The following is a 26,726-nucleotide window of genomic DNA, read 5'->3' as shown; positions in this document are numbered from 1 at the left end:
AGCAAAGATTTGTTTTAAATTGTAAATCTGGGAAGATGTATTCACCTGCAATGACAAGCCATATCCTCTGCTGACTGTGTGTGTGTGTGTGTGTGTGTGTGTGTGTGTGTGTGTGTGTATTTCTGCAGATCCGTTCATGCTCAGACTGTTAAGCACAAAGACAGAAAAGCGATGTGCTTCCCGTACACTCTCAGTTTTTATCCGTCTCAAAATCTGTTACAAAGGAGAGCAAACACTGAGATGATTGAATAACAACACTTCTGCACCCTTACACACCTGCAAAAACATGCAAATTCATATACCTGCCAGGGTTTTCAGATTTATTCAGAGCAGGTTGAGCAAAGCTGGGCTCCAAATATATTAACAGTTTCTTGTCATTCCACTGTCTCTACACCGTAGACTTGTAGATCACCAGGGTCACATTTACGAAGAGCAAATTTGCACTGCATCTTTCATTCAATTTGTGCTCGCAATCTGCTGGTAATTAGTGCCTAATTATTAAGGCAGTGACTAATTACGCAATCAGGGACTTGGACTGCTTTCTAACGTGCTATTTTACTGGGGTGAATTTGTCTGAGAGCAGCAAACTTAGAATAAAGTGGTGATTCTGCATAAAGATACTTATTAAGATTCCAACACATTTACAGAAGGTCACAGTTCAGCTGCACATGGGAAATTAATATTTTGGCATTTATTTGTCTTAGTTAGATTATTGCAATAGGAACAATTAAAAGCGAAGACAGGTTTTCAAACTGTGAGTTGTGCAAAAGTTGAAGGGGGATGCAAGGGAAGAGCCATGAGGCAAAGAATGCATGAGGTGAAAGTTTTTTTAGTTAGTTCGATGTTTGATGTTGTCCTCCTTGCAATGAAGGATTCATAAATCTACTTAGAAATCCTAGGAAAAAAACATTTTCCTAATTATAGAACTTGCCTGAGAATCTTCACATGTTTAAGTTTTCTTCAGTATCAAAAGGATCCAGTGATTGTTGTCTGTATGTATATGGGTGTGTTGCAAACAGGAACTGAAAAGCTAATTCTGCATACTTTTAATGGTGCTAATTTGCCAAAATCTCATCAAACAGGCAAAAAAACAAAAACAGTGTGGCACAGTTTCGATTGAAATCCCCTGGTCTAAGATAATGAAATGCATTGGAATAGTAATTCAGAAAAAGCTAAATCCATATACTGTACTACTGCAACTATGGTATTGGAAAGCAACTCATAATGTGAATGCTTTTAAGTTAATGTTATGTAAAGGTATATTCCATAGGCTCACATATGCTTATATTAAGTTTAGTAATGTGGTGCCATTAAGTTAAATGAAAAACCTGCTGAGCCAGTAGCCTGTCGCAGCGATTAGCGTGTTGCTTCATGGGTCAGGTCACTTTCAGCAGTGGTTATCGCAGAGTAGGCAGCTTGGTTAGCCTGCTGGCTAAAAGGAACTCAGATACCTCCAAATGTGTGTGTGTGTGTGTGTGTGTGTGTGTGTGTGTGTGTGTGTGTGCGTGTGCGTGTGCGTGTGCATGTGTGTAATGTATTACTGTGATGCTACAGCCAAGACAGGATAGAGACCCAGAGCCAAAGACAAGAGACCGGTAGAGAAACTCGCAATGAGACTGAGCAGCCATCTGTCCCTCAAAGCTTTACAGCGTGGAGCGCTGAGCACCCACCCACACAAACACTCTCAAACCCTACACATACAAATACGCAACACAATCCCCTAGCACATTTAGCTGATGGACCCTGTGCATTTGTGGAGTAGCATGTTGAAAGCACTACTTCAGTACAGGCCGATTGCTTGCCCTCCGGTTTTCAAGAACCACTCATCCAAACAACTTCACACTGCACTTCCTTAGGTCCTGAGCATAACACCTGCCATGACATAGCAATGCTAGAGTATACGCACCATTTGCTGACAGATAGTTATTTGGGACCAGGCTATTTCTGAGAATAAAAGTGTTCATTATGAAGGTGTTTGCCACAATATGACACCACTGCTCTCACTTTCAGTCTTGCAGTACCCAGCATGCCAGCCTGTTCTCTTGCGAAAAAAACATCACTATAAGTCGCATGTACAGACAGCAAAAAATGAGCGATATTGACGCATTTCACCAACGGCTGCAATGCATCTACCACCATCTTGCTGGGCAATTGATGGCAAAGTAAAGTAGCTGATTTCCACCATTGGTTGGAGGTTGGAGTGGTGGAAGGGTCAAACACATGGTGGACTTTCACCCAGGAGAGCGGGCCTCACGTCCCGAGTGAAAATAAAAGTAAACCATTTTTAAGTTACGTGAATCACATTTTTGAACATAACTTACGTTTTATACGTAACTTGCGGTAGTCACATGATCCTTGTAACTACTTCACTTTGGGCATTTACGTGCATTTATTTACTAAAGTTGACTATTTAAACTGTCTTTTATAACACCTTACCAGGAGGTGATTTGCCCTGAACCTAGATCAGTGGTTTTTCATCATAAATCTACAGAAACGGCAGCCTTTTTTTAAAACCGTGAACCATGTATGGTTTTAGAATGCACTGCTGTACTGCGAGCCGCGATACGTACATATGTGTCATGAAACGAGAGCTGCAATATGTACCTACGTGCAGTATTTTGTCGTTCTAACACACAACCTCTTCTGTTGCTTAGGTTGGAGAATGTGTTTAGCATGCCACTAGGCGTTATGACAGTTACTAGGGGTCCTCTGTTTCATAACCCTACACAATGTGTACATAATGTCCCAAATGTCTCAAGATCTCTCACTTGACTTTGCACTCCCTTGAGTTACCTGCATTGCACCCTCAAAGTGTGCAGTTTTCCAACTCTTTTCCAATGAAAGTAGCCAACAATAGTCACTTAAAGTACCCAGGTGGCATCAATTGTCATTTGTAAATTGGTGACATCACCATACATCATTTGCATAAAGCTTACTGGGTGTTTCTTCTGACTGCTTGCAGCCAAGTGATGTTAGCAGAAGAGCCATGGAATGTGATTACTCTGAGCATAGGAATGAATTACAGTAATGTATGTGGTGTTTTTTTCTTGGTGGTGTGAATAAGCTGTTAAATATGTTGCTAGTCACTTTTTAGAAATAAGGTTGCTATGAGGGTCTGAAAAGTGACCGATTTGGCCACGCTGCAAGTATTTAGTTGATTTGATGAACAGTTGTCGAGAAAGACAAAGAACAGACAGACAGACTCTTTCCATTCAGCAGTTCCTGAATCTCTGGATTGATTGCTGGTCTCGGTCACTCTGAACTCTGAAGCATCCCTCAGAATCAGTGAGTGAATGGAAGAACACATGGATAAAATTGACAAAGTAAAAACAATGTCCATATTCTGTTATCAGTTTGGATGATAAGATTTTTTGGCAGTCTACTCCTACTGTAAAACAACTGCTTTGTTGATGCATTACAGCCATTTTCATCTGCAGCACAAAAGGATTGTCGGGGGATGGGAGGAGGATAGGATTGTGCACCACAAGCTTGCTAGGGAAAGGTTTCAAACCACCAGTAGTTCAAAGAAAATACACAATGAATAAAGTTCAATGACCCAATAGATAAAAATATTGTTGTTGTTTTTTTATACTTCCCTGTGTCTCACAGCTATGGAGCCATGCAAGTGTTTTTTTAATGGCTGTGATGACTGATTTTAGAGCAAGTGTGAGGACTGCCTCCACACAGTGTTAACAACACATTCTGCTCATCCTACCAAAAAAAGCCCACAGGGTCCAAATACAGTTTCTTAGCAAACCCACTAGATGAAACAATACGTAAAATCATCTCATGAATGTGTAGAAGTAATGACGTTATATGGATGGATATTTTTAGAGAGCTGCTAATCTAAAGCCTTGGTATCAAGAGGCATACTGGAATATCAAATGTCTGTCTTTTTTTATGAGGACGTTTCTTTTTTTTTTTTTTACTGGTGACGTGAGCATGAACGCATGTACTATAATTATGTGCAAATGTATGAGTGCATGTGAGTGTCTACAGATGTTCACATTTCATAAATTATTCATGCTGCAGCGTGAATGTGTTTTGTAGGCAAAAACGCCCGATTTAAAGCATTGATTATTTTTTTGTCAAACTACTAATTGATTAAGGGACTCTACTGACACGCACACACTCACACACACACACGCACACATACAGTCCATACTGCTCATTGAACTGCATCACATCAGGATCTTTTGCCATACACATACACACAGGCTGTATATATATTAGATGCACAGTGCAACACAAACACAAAAGAAAAAGATAAAATGTGGGCTATAAACAAACACCAGATGCCTTCCATTCTGATCTACAGAGTATAGCCAAATACAAAGACAGCCCTGCAAAATCCTGAGAGTACACTGGCACACCAGAGAGAAAACACATGAACACACATTGACACACACACACACACACACACACACACACACACACACCATCATGTGAAAACAAGAGCCATGTCAGACTGTGCTGGTTGGGGGTTGCAGTGTATTTTCTTCACTGTCAGACATGTCGTTGGGCTACTGTGATACAAAGGTCTGTGTATATATATATATATATATATATATATATATATATATATATATATATATATATATATATATATATATATAATTAAAACAGATTTAAAGAATGTGTCTGTTGTGCAGGACCAGGAGAACTGACCACATGACACATGAAACACGGGGACATGGCATAAAGGTAACTAAAAATCCAAATGTTTTCTTCAACTGTTGAGCATTAAGCAGCAATTCATTTAGACCTGGTGAACTGAAGGTCATCTGCTCTTTTATAAAGACAAAGCGTACTTGCTGAAGAGTGGATAGAATCAAGATTGAGTCTGCTACGGTTACTGCAGAAGGTATTAGCCAAAGAACCACAGTAAGTCAGGCAATTCACCATTGTCCCTGTCTAAATTTTCCACTGTAACCTTTAAGTAAAGCTGAGGCGTTTTGCCATTATTGCGTGTAACCTTTTCATCTCGCCTACAGCACTGTTCATCTTCTTTATGGTAGCCAGTTCTGCTGTTATGGATTACTGTTAGATCACTGACTGCGATCTCTCTCTCTCTCTCTCTCTCTCACTCCCTCACACTGCCTCTCTTTGTCCCTTTGCTTCTCTCTCCACCTCTTTATCTCTCTCTCTCTCTCTCTCTCTCTCTCTCTCTGTACTGCAGTGTAGGCAGAGACTTGTCTCCTCTAATTACTTTGAAAATGATGTGATCATTCACCACACAGAATCTCTGATGACATCTGACAAAACAAAAAGAAAAAGTTTTGTCAGGTGGGAAACTGAAATCACACTGCAGTCCATCTAAAGCTCCACTGACTGGGAGGTAGAGTTAAAAAAATTTTTTTTTATTGAACTACAGCACCACATATCCCTTAAACCACTGGAAACAAATGTTCATACTGACAGATGATGGAGCTAATACAGGAATGGTTATTGTTCTGTCTGTAGGCTGAAATACAAAGCCACCAAACGGTGTGTGTCAAAACAAGCTCGCTGGTTGTATTCTATGAACAACCCCACACCGTGCGCTGGAGCTCAGAGAAATGCTACGCCACCACATTTGGCACCAATTTCCTATTTCCAGCCCTGAAAAAAACTTTTAACTCGCTCCCTACTAATACATCTCATGCACGTTGTTCTAGTCTGTTTATTTTTATCAAAGAATGGATGAGGTGAGACCTGAAGTAAACCTCACAGTCCCGTCATTGTACAGTAGATGTTTTTTCACCTGCGCTTTGAACCCGCCTTCTCACAGGAAATGGAATAACTAATCATCTTGAGTGATGTTCAGGTCACCACATGCTGAGCTTTATGAGGTGAAACTACCTACTCTTACCTATAACACTCTCCTCCTGATAAACCTGCAGTAATGTTCATGTGTATCTTTCAGATGCATATTTTCACTCTGAGTCCAGTCAAACCAAGAGTCATTGTTGCCCACATGAGCTACAGTTTGTTCACTGAGTCTGCTAAAGAACAAAAGATTGCCAACCTTTTTCTCTGATTTTGGAAATGTCTCGGCGATTGGCCTACTCAAAGTAAGGACATTCAATTTATGTCACATGGTGAATAGCAAAAATATATTTTGGTGGCAAAGAAAATAGGTATTTTATGTCTTCTGTACGTCAAAATGATTGAAGTTGGAAGTCTTCATCCCTTAGAGCGATATGGTTCTATGGTTAAGGATTCTCTCTTCTGCCTAAGTCGTTTAAGGAATAAACTGTTGTCAACTGTTGAAAAAATCCATCCCAACAACTCATAATGTCTTTAATCATGTCATATCTATCATAACTGTTGTCTAAAGTAATGTATTCATAGATGCTACTGTATATCTGGTTGCAAGTGCTGTATATCAGCATATCATAGCTTTGTATCCACCTAAAACAGAAAACAGAAGGATACACTTCAAGATTTTGGTGTCTTGGTTGGCAGAAATACAAATGTAGAGCAGCTCCAATATATTTTACTCACGTGAAAATTGTGTGCATTTTTATAATTTTGACCTAACTCTTCCTTTAGCTTTTACAGTATCACTATTGCTGTTGCTTTCTCCTCTCCCATCATGTATACAGTAGCCTAAATATTGCAAACCAAATTGGGAAAAGTGCAATATGATATAGATGAGGGAAAGTGGGTCCACCAAAATAGGAAATTGTAACAAGTGATCACAAAGTATAGTGAACTGAACAGCACAAAGTTGTTTTAAAGAATGCAAGAACTTAGACTCATACTCAAATTCTATACTCATAGAATAATTGAAAGACAAATGCTAGTGTTCGAGTACTTACAAACACTTCATATACATCAGAAACACACCAATATAGTGAAAACACTAAACTTCAGATAACACTGTAATGCACTTACCGCATGCTCACAATGCCCACAAACAAACAGCACACAACTCCAACCCCTGCAGCCACACCAACCCAGAGCACCGCCCATTTACAGTTGCCTTCCCACCCTTTATTTTCTAATCAAGTGTGTCTCTCTATGCGGACTCTCTCTCCCGGGGCTCACAGCGTATGTTTGTGTGTGTGTGCATGTGTGACGGTGTCCACAACGCCGCAGCCTCCAGCACATCGAGAGCGCATGTAAGGAAGGCACCTTGGTATCCACCCCCCATGGCTGACGCCTCCTGTGCTTATTGGGGCTTTGTTGCCGTGGCAGCGTCTCATTATGTAAATGATGTCTCCCTGATGAGAAGGAGGCAGGCGCAGCCGTGATGTTCACTGCTCCAGACTGTGTAAAATTGGCTTCAGGGACCAGTGAGGGATCGTTGCTATATTTAGCAGTCATCTTAACAATGTCTTTATTCCCCATTCTTTCTCACATCCTCGAAACAGAAGGCCCCTCACATTTAACACTTGCTTCACACAGTGAGAACTAAAATATTACTAAAATGAAAACACATATAAAGGCGCACACCCACACTTCATTTGAGAGGGTGACATTTACTACTTAATATAGTGTTATTTTAGCCCTCCGCCATTTTATCTGAATTTCTTTTATCTTCTTCTCCCTGTTGAATATTTCGCTCCGAATGTATTAACCTTCCATCCTCTGTCCTCATCTGTGCTGAATGAATGAGCCTTCTCCGAGGAATGGTACTAATGGCTTTCTTCTATATATCATCTTTCATGTTCCAGCTCAACAGAAGCCAATAAGTGCCACGGTCATTCCAGGCATTAAACTTGGCCCAAAGATATGAATGTACACACTACGTATGTAAGACTCTAAAGTAGGTGCCCTTTTTTTTTTAGTTCTCCCCTTCAGAGCATATATGGCAAGTTTACAGTGAAGTCAAAATTGAATTCAAAATTTTGAAATGTTGCATTAAAGAAAATACATATTATTTAGAGCAAATAAACAAAGCTGCAAGCTGAGAGAAAAAATAACAGGGTTGCTATTCGCACAATATTTGGCCACAAGTGAGGGAAAATCAAAATAAGTCTTCAGGAATAAGTTTAATTTGTTCTTTCATGTCAGCTCGTCTTGACCGGCAAAGTGGAAACAGCTGATCAGTCATGTAAGTTAAATGTTCGCTACATCAAAACTTATTGAAAAAAATTGTTTCCATCTCCTATTTAGAGCATTACGTTTTTTTTCGAAAAAAACAAAAACACCTCAAGCAAGCGTAAAAACGTAAAAAAAAAAAAATAAATAAAATAAAAAGTTTCCATCAAGCTTTTTTGTCATCTTCAAATGGAAACGCGACTTGTGTAATATTCCTGATAGTCTTCCAGGTACAGCTGTTTTACTATATGTCCATCTTCATTAGAGATCTAATTCAGTTTGTGTTGACCCTTCCTATGTGTCAGTCAAGACACCTGGAAGCTTGAACAAACACACCCTTATTTCCTGCATCCTCAGACATCACTCCAGAGACCGTGTCCGTAGCTTCATCCTAATGAAACCGCTATTTTGAGTGAGTGACCCAGAGATCAATAAGGCCAATGGAATTAACGTCCAGAGTGCACACAGCTTGGTGAAGGTAGGGGGTCAGTCAAGGCCCTAATTAATGAGCAATGACTCAAATTGCTTACTCTTCCTCAGACTTCCAACTACAGCTCATCGGCTCGAGTGTTTTTTTCTGTTGGATATTTCTGGAATGTTTGCATGTTGGTAAAGTTGTATGTAAATTGTTGTTTTCCATGTTTTTACTTGTTTAATTGCTAATACCTTTTTTATATTTGTAGTTTATACTGCTTGTGTACTATTTATTTTTATTTTTACTGAAGCTCCTCACTATCTTGCTATCCACTTTGCTGCTGTAAATACTGGAAATTTCCGCGTTGTGGGACTAATAAAGAAAAATCTTATCTTATCTCTTATCTTAAGTTGAGTTTTGGCAACTAAAACCGCACAGTTAAGGTTGGAAAAGTTTGTGATCCTGATTAAAACACTAAAAACTAGAAGGGCCATTGGAGAGTGCAGACCTTCGTCAAGTCATGCCCCATCACAATCTTCATGTTCCCACTTGAGGAGGCACTCATGTCAATTCTTCCATTCAGGAACTCATTCTTTAGATCACTTCCTTCCTCCAACTTTCATTAAACGAAAAAAAGCAGTTTTTTTTCCCCATATTTCTGCTGACTGGCGGAAAGACAAACCAAGCCAAAAACATAATCTCAATTGGCACATGTGACTATGAATATCACTACTCCCACACATTTCTGGTCAATACATCCAAACTTCAACACCTGACTTCTAATAACAAACAGATGCATATGGATGCAATTTACAGGTGGGGCTGCAGTAATAAATTGGGTGTTTATTTTGCCAAAATGCAGGTGTCCAGAAGAGCAGATAATGATTCCAAGCCATATGGTCCACTAAATGTTCCCAGAACGTCCTGAATGTTCCCTGAAAGTTCGCCAAATAACGTCCCCCTACCCATTAAAGAACTTCCCATCCTGAGCGTCCATCTGGGAATGTTACAAGGCGACATCCTTCACACCAGCAGGGATCAGCTCAGAATGCGTACAATTTCTAGCTGGTATAAAATATGTCTGGCAACTGAATAGCTCCGCTTTAAAAAAAAATACAACTTGCATCACAGCTTTCCCTTTTTTTGATTTGTATAATAAAAATGATTTACAGCACAACTGCAATTGCAGTTGCAACAAAATCCCAAAATTCAACAGCACAGAACTTTAGAGAATACAGTAAAAAAAAAAAAAAAAACAATTATGTCGTTACACCCAACCCTGTCAGCGTGAACTTAATTTACTGAAACTGTTGGCTGCGGACTCTTCATGCTGCCATGCACTACAATCACACATCAACACCTTTTAGAATTTTTTAAGCAGCACAGCTGGGATGTTTGACACTTGGCGTACTCAGAGCTCCACAGGTTACAACAAACAACTGATCATAAAACATCAGCAGCCCTTTAAAGAAATACCTGTCTGAGGTCAGCTCAGGACTTCCTTTTTGCTCTCCACACTGATGTTCTTCTCAGTGAGACCTGCTGAGGTGGAACACTGATGCGAGCTGATGTGACGTTGTGTTTGTAAGTTGCTTGTGAAATGAGCTGCAGGATTGGGGAAGAGCACGAAGCGAGTAATCCTGTTAACTATTCTATGCATGTGTGCAGAGATGCTGCTTCGCTGTTCTGGTGTCTTCCCGGTGAATCATCGCTACAGTGCCTTTCTCAGAGTAAAGAGACTGCCAATCACTAATCTGCATTCTGCTCAAACCCGAGGCAATCATTTGCCCTGACCATCAGCAGCATAGAGGCCTGCTGGCCAGTTAGACGCTGTCTCCCAGGCCTGCTCTGTTCCAGCCTGTAGCTCCTGTTTATTACCACTGGTCCAGCCTTATCGCCTCCCTTTCTTACCTCGCCTTAATCCCCTTTATAATTTTCACCAACTTTAATTAGTTCATGTCCAGAGCAACTATTAATCCTGGGCATGATTTGAAATGTAGAATCTGGCAGGCCATAAAACCTTTGTACTCTATAGTAGATGATTTTGAGACCTTGACTCAAGTATTTCACTGGTGATGCTCTGACTAGAAAATGCCCCTCTCTTCAGTCTTGAAGTCCACTCTCTGGTCCCTCCAGGCTCTGTGCAGGTTGATGTGGATGACAACAGCAGCTCATGGCCTCCACAGTGACCTTGGAACAGTGTAATTGCTTCTCTGACCTCCTTGTGCCCTCGAGACCTCGGCAGTGCCATACATGGTCTGTTATAGGGGTATTTATACTGTTACTGTGCATGAAAAACATACCCATATAAGTCCAGGATTTACTTCAATGTGTGTCTGTCAATAGGTTTTTAAAATATGTTTTTTTTTTATTCAGATTTTAATCTTCAGAACAGTTACAAAAAAGAGGGATGCATGATATATAAAACAACATTTATATTATTTTGTATTATTCTGGCAATTAAATTATAGCAGATAAATAATTAGCCGATAATACAAAATCAATTTGTTTTCATTGACTTAACCCATTGACGCCTAAAATGCCTGTAAAACCTCTGGGCGATTTTAAAATAAGCCCCTAAAACCTGAAGTTTTTCTGGAAATTCAACAGAAGTGTCAACGCTTCTACTAAATAATAGATTTTTCAGCCTCTGTAGCAGGTAGAAATGAAATTCCAAAAGTATTTGAGAGCTTATACAAATACTACAAAACGACGTATTTCCAGGCTTCAATGGGTTAACATGCAGCATCTACACCTTTCTATACAGCGATAACAGAATGCACCTGTAGCCCTTAATTGGGCACTTATTGAAATAGTTGCAAATTCCAAATTTCAACTCCGATAAAGGAGACTCATTACTGTCAGTCGATTATGATCGTCTTTGGCCAAACCTCAGAACTGACTGTGCTCTTCAGGCATGGAAAACAACAACAGAGGCCAGCAATGCTCTTGATTTATAGCCACTTGAGTTTGTGGTTGCCAAGTGACTAAACTGAGGGATTTTCATCTCCGGTTGGACAATATAATATATAGCTGGCCATCCACTGTGGAGCGCCTGGACAGAGTTGCTACTCTGAGAAATGTTAACAGAATAAATACTCAAGACATTGGCTGGTAGCAACGGTGTAATATAACATTAACTGGTGTGGCACTAGGGTCTACTAACTAAGTCATGTTGTCTCGGCTCACAAAAGAGCCCTAATAAATACTTTTTACATTCTTCAGTATTACTGGGGGATATTGCAAGACATTTTTTTACGTTAGGAGTCAAGGTCAGTAAAGTTATTATTATTATATTATGATCATACCGCTTGGTCAGATGTCAAGGTGTCACTATTTGTTATGTAACCTGATTTCTGCTGATTGTCTGGGAGAAATAATGTGGTTCTATGAGCTCACAGAGAGGCATGAGGACCCCATTTTGGATGTCCGCTAAAGTTACCAAATATAGTTAATGTAAAGGGTTAATGTTCCTCTGTGAGCTGTTAATAAACGTATATTGCAGAGTTTATGTACACATTGCATAGTTTGTGTACAGGTATATGCATATATATATATATATATATATATATGTATATATATATGTACACATTGCAGAGTTTATGTACAGGTATATGCATATATATAAATATATATAAATATGTATATATATATATGTACACATTGCAGAGTTTATGTACAGGTATATGCATATATATATATATATATATATATGCAGTATGATACTGACTGTCAAAATGTGGGCTATATGTGGCTGTTTAAAACATCTGTCTGGTAGTTGTGGCAAGAATCTGGAATATTAACGTCCACATTGCCCATCAAAAGATAAGTGTAGTGTAAACTCTGACATATACAATACATTGACATGTCAGACAGATTATGTCAAAGCATTAAATTGTTATGCAAAATGCTTTGTGGCATTCAAATACTTTGACTTGGAAAAGTTTGACTTGTACTTTATTTAAAAAATAAATGAATAAGCATTTGAAAAGTCAGAACTATTTTATGGTTTTGTTGTGAACATTAGATCACACTTGACATTGTTCAGACCTTCAGTGGGGTCTTATTCTGTTTGAGGATACGTGCAGAAGACATCTGCAGTATTCAACTCCAGTAGAAATGCATGTTGCACATACTGTACGTACGCAGTCTGATAGTGAGCTCAGGGCGGTGTGAAGGCTTACAGACAAATGAGTCAGTGCTGCCACATGCTCAGTTGAACAGATGAGCTCTTCCTTCATCTCAGATGGGCTAAAAGCATTTGATCTGCGATGAGCCCATTAGCACTCAGAGTCGGATTGTCACACGCCTGGCAAAGGTACTATATGGGGACGAATTGATTCTGTTTGCCATTTGTCATCTTCTGTATGCAATGACTGTAGGAAACTAAAAGATGTCGTGAGAGTTTGTTCTCTTCACAGCAGCAGTGGAAAGCGGATCAGATAAAGTTACACTAAAGGACCATTTAATGTCATCTTTGTACAATTAAGCAGATAATCCTTTGGAAAAACTGTCATGTCGTCACCTCAACTTGGCTTTTAGGTATTAGTGTTCGCAGGAAATGGTTAGTAGGTCCCATATAGCTGATGTCACTGTAAGCCTTATGTGACATAGTTTTGAATATGCAGTGAAAAAAACCCAGTCGGAGATATTTCAATGTTCTGGCCCTGAGAGACATCACTTATTGTTATCAGTGCAGTTTGACACACATAACCACAATTATGAGGATTATCTTTAGATGGGATTAACTACTATAGCATAGAGTGCATTTCTGAAAGTAAAATTGCAGTAATCCAGAATCCACAGGTAGTAATGCCACACCCATTTGTCAATGAGTTCTCATCTGCACCATTATTTAGATGAAAGAAGTCAAGTGTAGAAATTAAATTGTCATCATGAGCAATGTTTGACATCAATGGGCCATAGTCAAATCTGAAGCAGGCTGCAAAAAATGCACTTCACTGCTTAACACTTGAATCTTTCAAATTTACAATTGAAGGCAAACATATTGCATATGATAATTCCAAAACAGGTGTTGTGCATCAGTTTTTTTAAATAATGAGTTTTGTCACGGCATTAATGTCCCTCACAGTTAAAGTGCCACTAATACATGTGACACAAAGACAGTTTAGATGTTTGGTTTGTGAGATTACACTTGTGCCTGTGTATTCATTCCTCTGTTTGTAAAAGAGCAGTGAGATTCAGCGGAGAGCCAGATGTTTTAACATTCATGGCCATTTTGTTAACAAGGATTAAAACCCTTCAGTCCCTCTGAGTGACACTATTTAGAGAAGAAGCCAGATGACATGAGCAACTTAATGTCTACCAAGAGGAGTATTACTCCATCAAGAATAAAGAAGATGACTGAGATCAACACTAAAGTGGAGAAGTGACACCAGTGACATGTTTTCCCTGGTTCTGTGGCCTGGTAAATTAAAACCAGAGGCAGACATGTCCCGGTACGGCTCGCAAAGCTGTTCACCTCAGAAGACATGCAGCTGTGTGGATTACCAGCAGCAAGCTGACTAATGCACCAGAACAGTCAGGTATTTAGAGATTTTAAGGGCGGAGATTTCTGGTTGATGACGTAAGACAGAACGTGATTCCATTTCACAGTCAGGAGAATTTAATAGGATTAAATGTGTTTTGCTTGAACATGTTACCAGATATACAGTATGTCACTACTAATTGATCAATGATGACCAAACTTCAAACTTTGGCAACTCAAACTATGTGGTTGGCATAATCGAAATAGCTTTCAAAAAGTTGCACAAAAGCCAGGAGAGCACAGCAGACAGAGAACCAGAAACCAGTGCAGTGGTCACAGGGCACCGCGTGTCACTCAGAAACCTAATCTGACAGAGGAATTGAAGAGAAGGACTCTCAACATTCCCAAACAGCGATCAGCGTGCAAGTCAGCGATGGAGAGTGGCAGATCTCTGATGCGAGGCGAACCAGTTTCCTCCAGGCGGTGTGGCCAGATCTGCGTCAGTACCAGGAAAGCAACTGACAGGCAACAACTCCACCACCCTGACACCACGAATACTTCCAGCACATGTCCTCACAAAGCCCAGTGTCTACATGAGACAGAAATGTTTTTGTCGTGTTGAATACATCGTTGGGAATATAGAATACCTTTGCACCATAACAGAGTTCTTTAACTTTATTTATTTAAACTTTTTTAGATGTTTTTCTGAATTGCATGCTTTTACTTAAAGGTTCTTTAAACAGTATTCAAAGTAATCTAATGAAATGTGTTAGGAACTACATTTTAGAGCATGTATCCAGTAATCTGTAGTGGAATACGTTTTAAAAGTAACCATTACAACACTGCCTGCGTGATTTATGTCAATGCCTTTGCATAGGGAAATCCTGACATACTGTATTAGTCCAAAAAGTTCACTATTTAGATTGTACAGTCACTAAGAAGGATATAAATGGGGGGAAAAAGCCTGGACTGAATTTTATAATAATATTTTAGAGGAAAAAAATAATTTTAAGCTGACCCTGTCAAATAGCAGCAAATCCTTTGAACTTGCTGGTTTCCAGATTTATTTGGAAATCATTTTCCAAACCCTGGGATTAGAATTTGAGGACCCCCCACATGAAAATCTCCTGCAGGACCAGTTGAGCTCACACACACCAACATGCACAAGAAACTGTGGTGTGTTACCTGTCAAGGTACGCACTGTGGAGTGCATACTGCCTACTCACAACAAAAAACAGATACTTGGTAGGTTTAACTCTTTTAAAGATAATTCAGATGTTTTTTCTCACACCAGTAACTACTTATGCATGTTCTCTTTGCACCACTGCAGATATCTTTCAAACATTCAGCAGGAGATTACACCAGTAAAGCAGCCAGTGCAGATATTGACTGAATATGGAATGATGTCATTATTAAACAATGGCCAAATCTTCCCTTGACTACATGCTGTTCAAAAGGCTGCTGTGAAATCCAGCGACTAGATCGAAAGATTTTAACGACACTGTAGACGGCGCATGGTTTTGCCGATGAGATTAGAGCAGGTGTTGTGGAGGACTGAGCTGCCTGCATTGTGATTAATGAAGCAGCTCCGAACTGCTCTCTGGGCATCTATTGATTCACTTCTGTGGTCGGCCTCGCGCTGAATTAATCTGCCTGCAAATATGCAAGACTTATGCCTTCTGTTCGGCTCGGACCTGCAATTTGAGGCGGACATGAATCCACTCGCTGACACTCACGCCCAAGAGTGGAGTCTATCAATGCACTGCACTGTGATGAAGTGTGAGGGGACTGACAGGAGTGAAGACAAAGTTCTTAGCTCACATTTGTGGCATTTATCTGCAAATAGTGCATATGGGGAATAGTGTTCATAAAACTATCCATGTTTGGCTTTCTTAAACTGAAGTTGTAAAGTGATGGTCATTATTAAATTGGATTGTATTAAGGCAACTTGTCCTCGTTAAAAGTTCATATGATGTCTTACAAACGTGACCTTCTTATTGGACGTTGTGAAACAGTCACACAATCACAGTTTTGAACATGGAGTTAACTTTGTGAAATGGCAGCACTTTGTTAAGCTTAAGCAACAAAAAAATTGGTTAAAGTTCGGAAAAAGATCATTAACTACTTCCGTGCATAACTACTAGACGCAGATACGTGGGCGATGATTATGTAGAATATGACTGTATCAATGTCTGCAAGTTAATTTACAGATTAACTTAAAATAATGTTGACTTTTGGTTTCCCAGGGAGCAAGAACACTGGTTTCCTGGGTGAAAGTCCAAAGGCCTGCACTAAACTGACGACTTCTGGTTTTCTACGACAATCCTGATTCCCAAAAAGTTGGGACATTGTCTAAAATGTAAATAAAACCGAATATGATAGTTTGCGACGTATATTGAATTGAAAACTGCACAAAAACAATATATTTCACCTCTTCAAACCTTCCTGCCCACCAGTGTGAAGTGGTTAAACAATATTTTTGTTTTTTACTCATTTTGGTTGTATTTTAGCCAGTTTCTTTGGATTCTGGATTGGAATCAACATACTGTAATTTCATGAACCTATTTTTTTCTTGTTTTTCTTTATGACAACTTTTACCAAACGGTTTGTATGATATCCTACAAAATAGCGGCCCCTCTTTGAAACAGCTATTTAAGTTTAGTCAACAAAACCAGTTCTTGAAGTTGAGGAGAAAATAACAGTGTTAGGCTTTAAATCTCTGAACTTCAGGCAGTTATGTCTGTGACCTAGAACAAGAAGTACAGACAGTTTCTGACAGGACACAAACGGCCATCTCCTGGGTCACAGCCCTGGGTTAAAGCCCTTTCATGTACACACAGTCTGTATGCAACATAAACTGACAAAATTTTGTGGGAATTTCAGTGCATTACTTCCCGTTGGAATACGTAGAAAGTGCTCTTGAGAGCAGCCTGATGCAGTCACGAGGCCAAACAGAGTGGAGAGGCATAATCGATGCACAATGAATAAACGCAGCTCAGTTCATAGGTTTGTCTAGAAGACTTTTCAGGCCCTGGAAAGTTGTAAAGCTGAGAGAGTGTGTACGTCATACTTTGACACATCACTTTGTCTGCACAGCTTAGCTTCACAAGGACAGGGGGAAACTAACACAACGTGATTCACTGGTGTTGATACTGGAGCTCAGCTACACACCACCTCCCTCGACCCCGCCATGTCTCTCTCTGTGTCTCTGCATACTTTGTGTTTTCACACGTGCTGCTTCAGGCTGAACTGTGGCCTTTCTGACTGAGACAAACAGATTACTGTCACAAAACTGAACCGAAGTGACAAGAAGTGATATTTGTCCTGAGCTGCACAGTTTAAATGGCACATCGTTTTAATATGATTTTAACTAGGAATACCATGAAGAAAATATAGAAATTCAATATACATTTATTTGGAGAGTAACTCCAAAGAGTTTCTGTCTGTCTGAATTAAATTCTGCTTATTCCTATCAACTTTTTCTAATGACATTCTTCATGATATGGTGTACCTGAAACTGAGAGCCTGAAAAACAACCTAATACAAACCTAATCTAATACTGATTACATATGCTCATATGTAACTTTAGCAGCCTTGGAAATTAGCAGAGAAAGCAGAGACACTCTGGAACCAGACTCCAAAATGATGAGGGTAAGGGATGAGAGGAAACGGGGGTATTACTTCACTTCTGAATAAGCAGGGCAGTCAGAAGCTGTCGGCCAACAGCTTGCAGAAAAAAGCTGTGGAGATGGCAGGTGGTTCCGGTTTAATGGACTGTTTCCCTAAAATAATTTGTGGGACAGGTGGTTGCCAACGTTGGCAGGGTCAGTACTGATTTCCCCCCCATGCAATTCCCTGCACTTGTGCCATTCAAGTCTCTGATGGAGGGCAGCTGGCACCAAGTGACCCTCTCACTGATGCAGATAATGAACTGCAGTTTTGTTTTTTTTGGAAGGCAGCAGCTTTTGGCTTTCCGCTGTGCATCTATAAAACCACACCATGCTTTGTTGAGCATTCTTGGTTAAGGTGAAAGATGTTTTTTTTTTATCTAATCTGAGAGTTTTGGAGATGGCACTATAGGGCTTAAATGAGTCAGCCATTCACACATGCCATTGATTTCCACCGGGAGATGAAAGGGAAAGTTGCAGTGGAGGTTAATCTTGGAATCAATTCTTTTGAGCATATTTTATGCCCGCTGTATTGTCAGCACAACATGCATACCAGGCTATCTCTGCCCTGTATCTGGTGTTTTGTTTTAGCTTTACACGTCAGCTTTAAAGAAAGAAGGGCTGCTCTGTGCCAGATTTAGCTAATAGCTCTGCAGCCCTATAGGCAGATCTAAAAAAAGTATTTTTCAAAATGACCAGGATAGATAAAATAATTGTTATCATAAAGGAGATCTTGTAGATGCACAGTTAATGCATCATCATTAACATGAAATAGGAAGATATGAATCAAACAGATGTAGGCCTATAGCTGAAAAAACATTATGTTTTAGGTTTTGTCAGTGATGTAGTGGCTGCTGATGAGGGGAGTTTACTACTACATAGAAGGGCAGGTTACAGAGGAGGAAGAGGGTATGCATCTATAAGCCAGTGGCTTTTTGTCTGATAGGTGGGTGTATTAAACTGACAGAAAAAGAGGTGGGTATACCCCATATTCCTGCGTGTACTCTCCACTACACCACTGGGTTTTCTATTTTTGTCAAGGTTGCAGGTTTATCATATTCTACTGAGCAAGTTTGTGCAGTCTTTTCAGTATTCAGTAAGGTAATTATTCATATCACAATAGTTCATTGCCCATTCATAATTTGCCTCTAAACTGCTTAATCTAAACGAAAAAATAAAAAATAAAAAAACAACTTGAAAGTTTGTTCACACAGTTTAGTGCCGCTATTACTGTACAGTATGTGCCATTTATAGTAACATCAACAGGCCCAAGTCATCACTAGCAGCAGTGCTGCCAAAATAAGCCAATTAGGTTTATTGATTTGTTGTGAGCACCTTAAACAGAGTCGGAACCTGACAACAAGGGGATCCAATTCAATTGCTGTACTGTAAATAAACAGGAAAGGCTGCAACGGGCAAGCTGCCACAGTGTAGTGCAGGTTATATTACACTGAGGAAAACAGTGTTCAGTCAGTGGTCATAGACATATGGAATTTTAATACTTAATATTACAATAAAGACAAAGAGACAGTCTGATTGCGGCATATAGATCTGGAAATTAATTTAATGACGCAATAAAACTGAGTCATTGTTAACCAGCATCTGATGCATATATTGATAATTGTTATATAGAAAAACGAGCAGCAGGACAAAGGTGCAGTGATATGTGTGTGCCGGTGCGTAAAGTGTGCTGCACAGTGATTAGTCCCGCCAGGTTTCTCTGGCAACCCTGTCTCCGCTCCGTGTCCATGGCAATGGATAGGCAGTTTACTTCTTTTTCTTTTTATTCTTCTAAGACGTGAAGGAGCTGCTTTCTTTTAACGCTATAGTTCAAAAGCTCCGGCTGCGAGAGCGAAAAGGCTCCGCGCTTTATGGTCGTACAGATGTGACGAGAATGTGGGAATCACTGTATGCGGATATGGTGCGAGCGAGAAACACAAAGGGACATTTCAACAGGATGCCAGTGACACAATAGGTCATCACTGTCACCAGTTAAACCTTATGATGTTTACTTTTGACGTAAACATTATTCGTATCCTCAATCTGTGGCACTGTAGCCTACTGGTGTGCAACATATTGGTCGCTTTGCGTAATTGGCTGTTTTTGACGATCACCAAGTCAATGCAAGTAAAGCATGTGATCTGAAACCAACACATCGTGCAGCGTGTAGGCCTAAAGGAGATCTCAAACAGAAACATCCACATGCACCGTGCTGGGAATGGCTCACCATCCAGTGGCTGCTATTGTTACCAGTCTAAACCTCAACGGGTGACTGGGGATGAATGGCTGCATGGTCGCGTTTAAACCTGTGAATTAGGGGTAAAGCAGTCTGTGCAAGGCAAATTGGCTTGCTTCTTACCCTTGGAAGCATCCTTGTCTTCTTTAGGCTTCGCCACTTTGCCGCTCATAGATCCCAGTTTGGATGTGTAATTCCCGATTTAGACAAGATTTGAAATCCCTTTAATTGCTGACTGTCCTCTGTGAAATCCTCACCACAGGTTCCAGCTGCTGAGATAAGGGTTCTGTGGAGAGAGGGATAATCATCAGAAATGTTGCGTTCATGGCACAATAACAGCAGCAGGGCCATGTAACGAGACAATGGACCGTGGGAGCTGCTGCATTTGCAATTGGATATCAATGGAAACATCCAACTATTGATGATCTGTACACACACACGACAACGAGCTCTTATGGTTTGACTAAATACCAAGAATCAGGCTGCTGTGTGTGTCTTTGCACAGCCTTCCCAGTGTCTTAAAGCCACGCGTTAACCTACCTTATCTCCTCCACGTTTTCTGCTACATCAATGCACATTGATGAAAGGAAATGCTCCCACCATGAATCCCGTTATGTTGCATACAAAAATCACGACCTGCTGTACTGTGACAAAGAAGAAGAGCGACAAGCTGAAAAATGAAGCGCGTTTTTTTTTATCCAGATGTCTCCAATCAACGTTAAAAAGAAAAAAAAATAGAGGTCAAAACAGTGAAGCGTCCTGTGTGCAAACCCCGGGGGGAGAGATGTCATCAAGTGTGGCTTGAGCGAGCAGGTTTCCTTGTCTGAGGCTTTTCTTACTGACGAGCAGTGCTCCTCTAAACGCTCGGCAGGCAGAATCAACAGGATACACAACGTGAGAGCGCTCCCCCCGTTACAGCGCCAATTCACACCGTGGACATTTGTTTTTTTGACTTGAGCAGCACCGCTGAGATGAAAACGAGCTCCATCCGTATATGCAGTCAGTGTGCGAGCTGTGTTGTCGATGTGCTGAAGAATTACAGCAGGAGGTTGTGCTGCATGGTGCACACCATCTTGCTGTTGCTCTCAATCAGTTGCCTTTGCAGAGCTATGCGTCATCCCATTCACATACAGCTTGCGCATTTACCTCTTGTATGATCTGTGGTGTTTTCTTTCACTTTATGACATGTATTTGCAACAAATGGCTAACTGGAGGATAAAGGTAGACATCATAAACCAGCGCTTAATTAACTTTGTGGTTTGTAATATATGTTTATTAGACAGATTGAACGGGAAAATTGCATTAACAACAAAATATTTCCGTATTCTGCAATCTCCACAGACCCAGTCTGCAACAACCATGTGTTGACTAGTAAGTTTATGAGGCATGTGTTGCACATGATACGCAAGAGGATTAGGACCACGTGAGAATTTTATTTGAGTTCTAAGTTTAAAGTCAACTGTGACTGTAGAGTCAGAATTCTGGGATTAAAGTTAGTCAGTCGCTATAAAGTCACTGTACTGAAAATAAGTTCAGAAAGTAAAAGAAAAAAATGATCCAACTTTAAATTCAGAACTGTGATTTTAGAGTCAGAATTCTTGGAATAAAGTCAGGGTGCGTTGTGTAAAGTTACTGACTGAAGTAAAAAAAAAAAAATCTGAAAATAAACTCAGAATTAATAAAACCAGAAGTATTTTTTCCTCAGAATTCTGAGAGTAAGATCAGAGATTTTACTTTAAACTCAGAAACTTTCCCTCTTCCATCTTCAGATAAGAGATATAGATTAATAAGACTAGTGTTATGCAAAACAAGGTCACTTAAAATACTAGAACTAGATCGAAACAAGAAGAAATATTGTGAAAATGATAACTTTGTTCTGTTCTGATAATGACATGCATCGACTGACTGCAGACTGTGAGATTAGTCAGTATTCTGATGTCTAACTCAGAACTCAAGGTTTTGTTTACATATGGCCCTCTTCCATAGTTCTGTGCAGCATGATGAAATAATGTATTTGATTTTCTTACCTTTAAAATCTGTAGAGATGGAGCCTAAAAGCTACACCTCATTCACTTAAAAAAAACGTTCCAAATGAGCGATGTTTATGGCCAAAAATCCAAATATTTTCAAGCCTCTTAATCCACTTTAGGGTCACTATAATAATTATAATTTTGAGTAATAATTCTATCAGTCAGAATTCCCAGTCCAATCCCAGTCTGATTTCTGCAGGCTTTATGTCACATCTCGTGGCCCTGAGGGTCTGTTAGCTCTCAGTGGCAGCAGAGGAAGAAGACCTGCGGGTTGAGGGTTACAAGATCTATATAGTTGCTATTTTTAGAAGAAACAGGACTCCTTTCAAACTTTCTTCACATGCTCAAATCATCCTGAGACATCTCAGGCACACTGTGGGCTGTTTGGCCTGTTTCAACCAAGTGACTCTGCCTCAAACAGTCAAATCACTACGGTTTGGATATTCAGTCATATTATTACTTTCTCTGTATTAAGACAATTTGAACTCAGATGAAGCTATTGGTAATGCTGCCAGTTGCCCAGTATTTTCCATCTTTTTTATAGTGTTGCATTGTGGCTGTTTCTGTCTTTTTTTTGTATTAATAGGCAGTAGGATAACATATTAATGATGTTGGCTGAATGCATAAAAAAAAAATGTTTTTCTTCTTTTGAATTTCAAATTGAACAACCTTAAAACACCTTCAAACTGGTTATCAGCCATTAGAAGTTCACAAAATGGTATATGGTACAGTATATACATACAGTATGCTTTTTATTTAATATCCCTTGTCAAGTATCTTTCTTTTGTCTTTGTATCTTTTAATAGTATTAACAAATGTCACTCTTCAGTCTCTCTTAGTAGTTCATCTGTCTGCATTTTCATCTGAGGCTATCCTGACAGATTTTTTTCTCGTCCTGGTGGTTATTGCCATAACTCTTTTATAGAGACAGCTGAGTCCTTGTCCATGTGCATGTCTTTATTGTTGATAGATCACAATTTAAAGTCTGAGAAAAAGATCTTGAGTCACCTCCGTTTAGAGTGCTCCACTCATTTTTTGCAGAAAATATATTGATTTATTCCTTTTTCTTTCTTTTCTTTTTTTTAAATTCACGAGATCGGACTGCTCATTAGCATTTATTGGCAGGGAGAAAGTGCATGGTTATTATTCATAATAGTGACTATCTATACTATCTATACTTAGCAGCAGTAAGGTGAATCGATAGGAGCTGACCACTAGTGCTGAGGGGTGAATGCAGGGGGGAGGGGGGCAATGAGGGGGACATTGAGTGGATGTCTTCATAAAAGATGCAATCACTTACTGCAAATTATCACATGTACACAAACACTCACGACATTTACAAATCTTAAACACATTGCATACATTAAATTAGCAAAGGAGAATCTACTTTTTTATATGAAAAACTTCTGATTTTTTTCATAAAATGTATATATAAACCAACATTAACAATCAATCAACCAATCAATATCCTTTATTTAACCAGGTAAAAATTCATTGAGATTAAAATTTCTTTTTCAAGAGTGACCTGGCCAAGAAGGCAGCACCATGATAAAATAAGAACAATCAACCACAATTCTCATACACCACATTCAACATCAATTAAAGTACATACAAGATCAGGGACAAGACTATATGAAGATTGAAATGAGTACAGTTGAAAATGAAACAAATAAACGCCATAAATTGAACAACTTTGGTATACAGTGCAGAATGGGACGTTTTTGCAGGATGCATACCACAATAGTCGTAAATACTGTTGAGATGCAAAATACTAAAGCAGCTGCAGGAACAAGAAGTAATGGAAGGGTTGTGTGGTCATTATCTATCCATCCATCCATCCATTCTCATCCGTTTATCTGGAGCCGTGTCGCGGGGGCAGCAGGATAAGCAGGGCATTCCAGGCGCCCAGCCACAACGTCCAGCTCCTCCTGGGGGGCCCCGAGGCGTTCCCAGGCCAGGAGAGAGATATAATCCCTCCAGCGTGTTCTGGGTCTTCCCCGGGGCCTCCTACCAGTTGGACGTGCCCGGAACACCTCTAACGGGAGGCGCCCGGGAGGATCCTTACCAGATGCCCAAACCACCTCAACTGGCTCCTTCCGAGCTCCCTCCGGATGTCTGAGCTCCTCACCCTGTCTCTAAGGTTGAGCCCAGCCACCCTACGGAGGAAGCTCAATTCTGCCTCTTGTATCCGGGATCTTGTTCTTTCAGTCACTACCCAAAGCTCATGACCATAGGTGAGGGTTGGAACGTAGAAGTGTGTTCATTATAAATTAAATTAGAAATATATACCTGACAAATGTAAATAATGTTTTAAGTAACATTGTAGTGACCCGATTGCTACTCAAAAAAGATGCCACTATTATGATGAGAGCCCGTTTATAGTAATTTACGCGCACAAATGAAATGTCCACTTTACGTATATCCATTAACTCAGTTTATTATAATGTTTCCAAACAAATATATACTTCTTTCTTAAGCAAATAAACTTATATTTCCAACGTATACATCACATTTCTGCGGTCAAAAAACTGTGTGCCTCTCGGGCATCTCAACAACAATCAGTCATACACCGGTGCCTGATATTAACTCATGACCTCAGAATCCATAATGAGCGCTCTTCTCCACCCGGTGGTGGGAGGCGCAAACAAACAAACAAATAAACAATTAAAGCAAAATGGCTCTTACAAACATGTTTATAGACACTGTGACTGAGTTGTTTTGCAGACTTATATAATCACATGGCTCCAGAAGGTGCTGGTGACTCTATACCCACCTAATGAGTTGTAGAAGAATGTGGAGATGAGGCGGCGCTCTGACTCAATAGCCGTGCATGTTCATGTATGTTGGGGTTGAGGTTTAAAGAGCGAGGGGTTAGAGAGAGTAAATGTCAGTGGGTTGTGTTCCCACTGTGTCCGTGGCCCCCTCTGACCTTTCCAGCAGGGCATGGCTGTACAGCCTGTTTAAAGGAAAACCCTGCAGCCCAGTTGGTTCAGCACAAACAAATTCCTGACTCACACTCTGTCACCTCTGATGTCACATCACAGGCTGTGACCACTGATGCCACAGAATAACCCTGAATCACTTCTGTTTGTCTGCTGATTGCAGGAGTTTTGCTGGAAAATGCACAATCACCTCATGAAACATTTATTAAAGTGTTCTTATGGGAGGCATGTCACTATAAAGAAATGCTTTTATGGGACCTACTCTGCATTACATATTCATGTAACTCCACTATACTGTTTCTGCTGCACAGACCTTTTTCAAACATGAAGAGTTATATTGACTCACATGAAACGTAATCTAAATGATTCACTTCAGCCATTATCATAGCATGCATGAGCTATATCACAAGTTGTATATAGCTATTTAATTTCATTTATTCATATCTAATATTACATCTATTATTTTTTAGTTTATTTTAATTTACTTTACTTTATTTTGCATTATTACTTTACTTTATTTTGATTTATTTTTCTTTTGTTTCTTGAAGTTTTTTTTCTTATTCCAAATATTATATATATTTTTTTTATTATTTCTTATCATTCTTGTTCTTTTCTCTCTCTTTTTTATCTTTATCTTATCTCTATTTCGTGATTCTTGTATAGCTGTAACAAGTGAAATCAAAAAAGTAAAGTGAAAAAGTTAAGACAACTAAGGAATAGAAAGATTGTCATGATGTGTATCTGAAACGTCTTTTTGAAGAAGAACAATTGAAAGTTTGAATGGATCAGTGAATGAACGAATTATCATAAACCTGAATCAACATCTCTCTGATCCATGCATGCACAAAATAAAAAATAAAAAAGCTTTTAAGCTATTTGCTTGCACACGCTTTTTGCAAAAAGCTCTTGTTTTGATTGCATCATTTTTTCTACATGCACCTGATTGCACCATGTGACACAAAGGCCTTTTCACAGTTTAATTACGATACATTTCTTTAATCAGGTATTCTATTTTTAGGGAAATTATGTCCATAGAGTGTATATTCATCTAGGCAGTCAGTTTAAAATCAATTTCCAATCACAGCCCCTCACCCCATCTGCACACTGAGCTGACGTATAAATCAGTTGCATAGGATGAGGGACTAACACCGGACCAATAGCGGAGGAGCTGCTTGATTTGTAACTTGGCTGGACTGAAAATCACCCAAGGTGATATTTGTGGAGGAGCCAGTTGGGTGCTTGGAGGAATCAGTCCTAAAAATCATTCTTTGGGACAGGCTGTGAGGTGTCGGAGGGTGATTAATGCTCCAATATTGTGCAGCAGGGTTATTCATCTGCCACTGTTTGTAGGTGTTAGCCTGAATCAAGCTCTGAGTGTGGCTGATAAGGTAATCAGGCTGGTTCTGTTGCAGGGCGGCTGATGACAGCGGATACAGGCTGGAGGTCGAGGGGTATTTTTTTCCAATTTGTGTCTGTATCTTGTGTAATATGGTTGGGATTTATCAAAAACAATCTTTTGTCTCTATATCAGAGAGTAGCAGGTTTCACTTACTGATTAACTGAGCTGATGGTTGATTTACTCAGTTAATACAACATGAAACTATATGACTTTTCTTTTTCATTAACTTCATGCTTTGGAAGCAAATGAAATATTCACATGTTGTCATAATAAAAGGATATATTGAATAATAGCAGCATAAGTCAAGTCAAAGTTTATTTATAGTTGACCAAAGTGCTGTACAGTTATTAAAATAGAATAAATCATACACAAATAGGTATAAATAAAAACAATAAAAACAATAAAATACTAAAAACAGTAAAACAATAAAATAAAATAGAATAAAATAGTAATAAAAGCTCAATCCAAAACAGAGTTAGAGATAAAAAAAGACAAATAAATAAATAAACTTTGACATAAT

General features: G+C 39.5%; 1 protein-coding gene across 3 annotated transcripts in view; it reads right to left on the bottom strand.

Annotated features, from left to right (window-relative positions):
* The window catches only part of fgf13a (fibroblast growth factor 13a), a 127,742-nt gene extending 101,300 nt beyond the window's left edge, over window positions 1-26,442 (bottom strand). Inside the window, exons 1-2 of one of the 3 annotated variants that reach the window (XM_059345514.1) lie at window positions 20,376-23,285; window positions 19,959-20,121 (exon numbers count right to left, since the gene is read on the bottom strand). In XM_059345514.1, the coding sequence (XP_059201497.1) occupies window positions 19,959-20,007 (49 nt within the window). In that variant the 5' untranslated portion in view covers window positions 20,008-20,121; window positions 20,376-23,285. Of the gene's footprint in view, window positions 1-19,958 lie in introns of all 3 variants that reach the window. The other 2 variants (XM_059345516.1, XM_059345513.1) reach the window with 2 other exon arrangements.
* Between the last annotated feature and the right edge of the window lie 284 nt (window positions 26,443-26,726).

Source organism: Centropristis striata, chromosome 12, assembly GCF_030273125.1.
Source record: "Centropristis striata isolate RG_2023a ecotype Rhode Island chromosome 12, C.striata_1.0, whole genome shotgun sequence".
In the NCBI taxonomy this organism is placed as follows: Eukaryota; Metazoa; Chordata; class Actinopteri; order Perciformes; family Serranidae; genus Centropristis; species Centropristis striata.
Note: the sequence above shows the minus strand (reverse complement) of the source record. Positions and strands in the feature narration are given on the sequence as shown.